The 4,054-nt window shown below is 48.1% G+C and overlaps 1 protein-coding gene across 1 annotated transcript; it reads left to right on the top strand.

The window, feature by feature from the left end:
* Window positions 1–307: 307 nt before the first annotated feature.
* Window positions 308–3,824, top strand: AGTRAP (angiotensin II receptor-associated protein). The gene is made up of 4 exons (XM_010151750.1): window positions 308–336; window positions 568–679; window positions 1,248–1,446; window positions 3,718–3,824. Exons 2-4 carry the CDS (start codon window positions 575–577, stop codon window positions 3,822–3,824), a joined length of 411 nt encoding a protein of 136 aa, XP_010150052.1. The 5' UTR covers window positions 308–336; window positions 568–574.
* The last annotated feature ends 230 nt before the right edge of the window (window positions 3,825–4,054 follow it).

Here is a 4,054-nt window from a genome sequence, read left to right as displayed (position 1 = left end):
GAAGTTCCAAAATCAATAACCCATTTAGAAAAGACTAAGTGGGCCCTGAATCAACTGTTGACAGAGATGACAACAATAATGAACGACTACAGTGTGGCACCACAGGAAATACTCAGCAACAGAAGCAGAGAAAAATGGGTTTGTGTCTTCAGTGTCCCAGTTGCTACGCCAGCTTTCTGCTGTTCGTGGGTCCAGGGCACTCTTCCACCCATCCCTCGGAAACAGGATGGTGTCGTTTCATGTCTGTCCTCCCGCAGTTCTCCCAGCTTACTGACCTGTCTTCCTCTGGTTTTTTTTGTAGGCAATCATTCTGATACACTGGCTGCTCACAGTGTGGTGAGTGATTGGTAACTGGCCTGGTCTGGGTGAGGAGAGGGTGTTCGGTCAAACTAGGAATGGGACATTCTCCGGGAATCACCACTCCCTGTTTGTGCCTGTCTGTGTGCAAGAAGATCCTAAATCTGAGGGGGAGGTGTTTGCGTGGGAACAGGGATGAATGCAAACAAACTGGTGAAGGCTTATTGTGAATGCAGGCTGTTTTGGGGTTTTTTTTGTCTTGTTTGGCAGGGGATGCATGAGTTACATGTTTCCAGCCTCCTATGCCTGGGGAAATTTCAGCGTCCTTGCAGTGGGGATCTGGGCTATTGTGCAGCGAGATTCCCTTGACGCCATCGTGATGGTGAGTGTGAGGGTATTCGCCTCCACAAGGCTGCTCAGGGAGAGGGTGGAGGGCAGAGGCAGCTTCTTTTGAGTCAGTGATGATTTTCAGCTGTTCCTGATACAGCAGCGAACAAGTCAAATACCCTGTTTGGCTTGTTTTGGGTTTTTTTTAGAGCGTATAAATCTGTAAGCACTGTAAACCATGGTGAAAAGCATTCACTGTCACTTATTTTGCTTCTCAGAGGTGAAGCGTACTTGATTCTTACTCTTTTACCTGCTGTTGTGACTTGTAATGCCAGCAGAGGACTCAAAGCATTTAATATGCTTGAGTTGGAGGGGCTTTATAAAACATTGAAAGGGTATCATGAGAAGGTGTCTGACAGATGTGAAGAAAATGCATGAAATACAATTCATTTAGGAATCTCTGTCTACCTGGGGCAGTGTCAAGGGTTAGCAGTGTGTGATACTGGGGTGAAGGCATGCTTGTGTGAACACAGATCTTGCAGGAAACAGATGGTGTAACTGACTGTTACTCCTGCTGGTTAATCCCCTGTTCAGTGTGTGTCCCGTTCTCTCTTTGTTTCCAGTTCCTGGCTGGCCTGCTGCTCACAGTCCTCACAGACATCATTCACGTCTCTCTCTTCTATCCTCCCAACAACTATCTCACTGATACGAAGCGTTTCAGTATAGGCATGGCCATCTTCAGCCTCCTCCTCAAACCTGTGTCCTGCTATTTGGTGTATCGAATGTATCGGGAGCGTGGAGGAGAGTACACCTTTAACATAGGTAGGATGCTGCTTCTGCCTCCACGCCAGTGTGGGCCACCTCCCCTGAGGTTAGGGAGGTGGCCTTGCACGTTGGACGCTTCGGCCTGAGCTCTGTGCAGCTGGATTCTTCCCTCCTTTCCAGGGAGAGGGGGTGCTTGCTTGTTCTTGCTCATGCCTGTTCTCCAATTTTGTGGTCTTAAGCCTTAAATTTACATTCTTCCTCTCTTCCCTTGCAGACCTGGAGTCGTCTGACAGCCATTTTGCCCACAGTGGTATTGATACCACTGCTGTCTCTTGTTCAGTCCAATTTTGTGGTCTTAAGCCTTAAATTTACATTCTTCCTCTCTTCCCTTGCAGACCTGGAGTCCTTGTCTGACAGCCATTTTGCCCACAATGGTATTGATACCACTGCTGTCTCTGTTGTTCAGTATAACCGAGAGGCTCTTCCTCTCTTTCTCCTCTTGCATTTGTTGGAAGCCTTTGGGTGTCCTTCTCTTTGCCAAGCCTTTTTTTTTTTCCTTCTCAAGGGAAAGTAAAGGCAGCATCCCCTCTAGCTGGATTATGCATGCGAGGGAAAGAAGCTGGATTTCTAACTCCCGGCTTTCTCTGGGCCTCACATGTCCTAGCTACCTTGATTGCTTTGGACCTCTATTTCCTCACCTGGAAAGTGGGACTGAGGTTCACCTCATGGGACTCTGCCTGGAGGCACTCATTTTTCTCTTGGTTGTACTTGCTAATGATCATGTGGCAGCCTTGCCAGAAAGAAAAGGCTATGGCTGGATGTTCTGGGTCACAGTCAACTTTGCTAAGCATGCCTGGTGCAAGTTCATGCTGGGGCAGCTGCCAGGGATTGTTTGCTGCGTGGGAGTTCACCTTGGCAAAACAAGCAGCCTGGCAGTTACCTTTTTGCGTTCCTAAGAAGGCTGTGCAGGACAAAGAATGGTGTAATGCATTACAGTGTTTGAAAGCTGTCACTTGTGCTGCTTTGGTGCTAGTAAAGATGATAACGCTTCCTCTGATAAGAGGTGGATACCGGCAGTGGAGGAGAGGCTATGGAAGGAAACTGTGGCTTGGGGCACGATGTGCTGTTTGCACCTCTCTGCCGGTGGGATGTGGATGTCTTCTCCATCAGCTGCTTGTGCAAATGCCAGACAGATCTGTCCTAACCGGGTTGGAAGGCCTGTGAGTCAACTGCAGTGCCTTGCCATGGGCCATGTGTGTGCCAGTTTCTATTAGCTGCTCATTGTGCTTGTAACTGGGATTTGGGATTTGTGTCCCGTGGAAAGTATAGGTGACACTGAGGCATTCATCCATTTGCTTGGAATTTGGGAGCACTCCTTTTCAATCACACTATCCCAACACAGGCATGACACTGAGAGTCTCCTCTCAGGCATAGGTTGGAATTAGGACACTACTTGTTTCATATCCTCTCCTGAACTGTCTTTCTCGCAAGATTTTCAGTGCAAACTCTGTGCTGTTCTTGTGTTGAATGTGATTGACATATTTTCTCTCTCGTTTTCCTGCTATCTCGCATTTATTTTCTGGACCTAACAGTGTTGCATTTCTCAAGGTCTTCTCTCTCTTGTTTTCGTTTCACACAAACCTGCTTTTTGTTGCTTGGCAGCACCGAACAAGCCTGTGATATAGTTTGGTGCCCACGTATGATTCAGATTGCTTTTAGCCATGCCTGGCCTGTAGATAAAGAGCTGTCCATGTACATTTTTTCCCTACTCATCCCCTGGACAGTAGCATGATTTTGTACCAGTCTTGTGCCACAGGCGAACTGTGCAATTGGGAGCACTGCTGGATTCAAATTTCGTGCCATGGTGTGGCACACGAGGCATAGCCGTGTTGTTGGGAAGAGTGGTTCGTGGATGAGTCATGCTCTTAAATCTGTGCTGTCAGCTAGCCATGGTTCCTGCAGCTTCTGGTTTTGTCTCTTCATTTTTCCTCATAAACTTGATCCCGCTGAAATATGCTATTACATGAGCCGGTTACGCTGCTGCGTAGGATTGTGGGTCTTGCTTTCCACACAGCCATGTGGCTACTAAGAGAGCAGTTCTCAGGGAATGCAGAGGCGTGTTCAACTGCATCTCAGTTATTCTGGCTTTGTTGTAAGGATGAGTTTTCTTACCTCCTGCCTGTGTAATGAGGATCACAGAACACAGGTGCTGGGGAGCTGGTAATGCAGCTAATGTGGTGTGCTCCTCAGCTGTTGGTTTCTTCTAGGGGATTCAGTTCTTGTGCTTTTGGTTTTTCCCCAAGCTTGTTCTCTTCCCTCTTCATTCAGGTGTTGCCCGTGGAGGCCAGGATCGCAGCACCTATGAGTCAATCGATCAGCAGGATGCCTCTCCGCAGTGGCCTGACTCGAGCAAGACAGCCCAGCAACCATACTGAGCCCCTCTGCAACAAAGAACGGACTGTTCCCGTCTGTTCTGATGGAGCAAGACCTGCTACTGAGCAAACAGCAGACGATCTGATTTTTCATTTCTTTTGCCTCCCTGATGGTTAGGCAGATGTGTTCCTGCAGTAAGTCCAGAAGATCTCGGAGATGTCATGTTAAGCACTGTGACTCTTTGTAATCCTGGTACTCTCCTTTCCTCCTTCCCTCTGTGCGTGGACGCACC

Source organism: Eurypyga helias, unplaced genomic scaffold (genome assembly GCF_000690775.1).
Source record: "Eurypyga helias isolate BGI_N326 unplaced genomic scaffold, ASM69077v1 scaffold6360, whole genome shotgun sequence".
In the NCBI taxonomy this organism is placed as follows: domain Eukaryota; kingdom Metazoa; phylum Chordata; class Aves; order Eurypygiformes; family Eurypygidae; genus Eurypyga; species Eurypyga helias.
This window is presented reverse-complemented; position numbering and strand designations above follow the sequence as displayed.

Bases quoted from the DNA above. Each gene is read 5' to 3' on its own strand.
- AGTRAP (XM_010151750.1), top strand. From the start codon at position 575: ATGAGTTACATGTTTCCAGCCTCCTATGCCTGGGGAAATTTCAGCGTC. The intron at 680-1,247 runs GTGAGTGTGAGG...CTTTGTTTCCAG, and splicing joins CCCTTGACGCCATCGTGATG to TTCCTGGCTGGCCTGCTGCT. The intron at 1,447-3,717 runs GTAGGATGCTGC...CTCTTCATTCAG, and splicing joins AGAGTACACCTTTAACATAG to GTGTTGCCCGTGGAGGCCAG.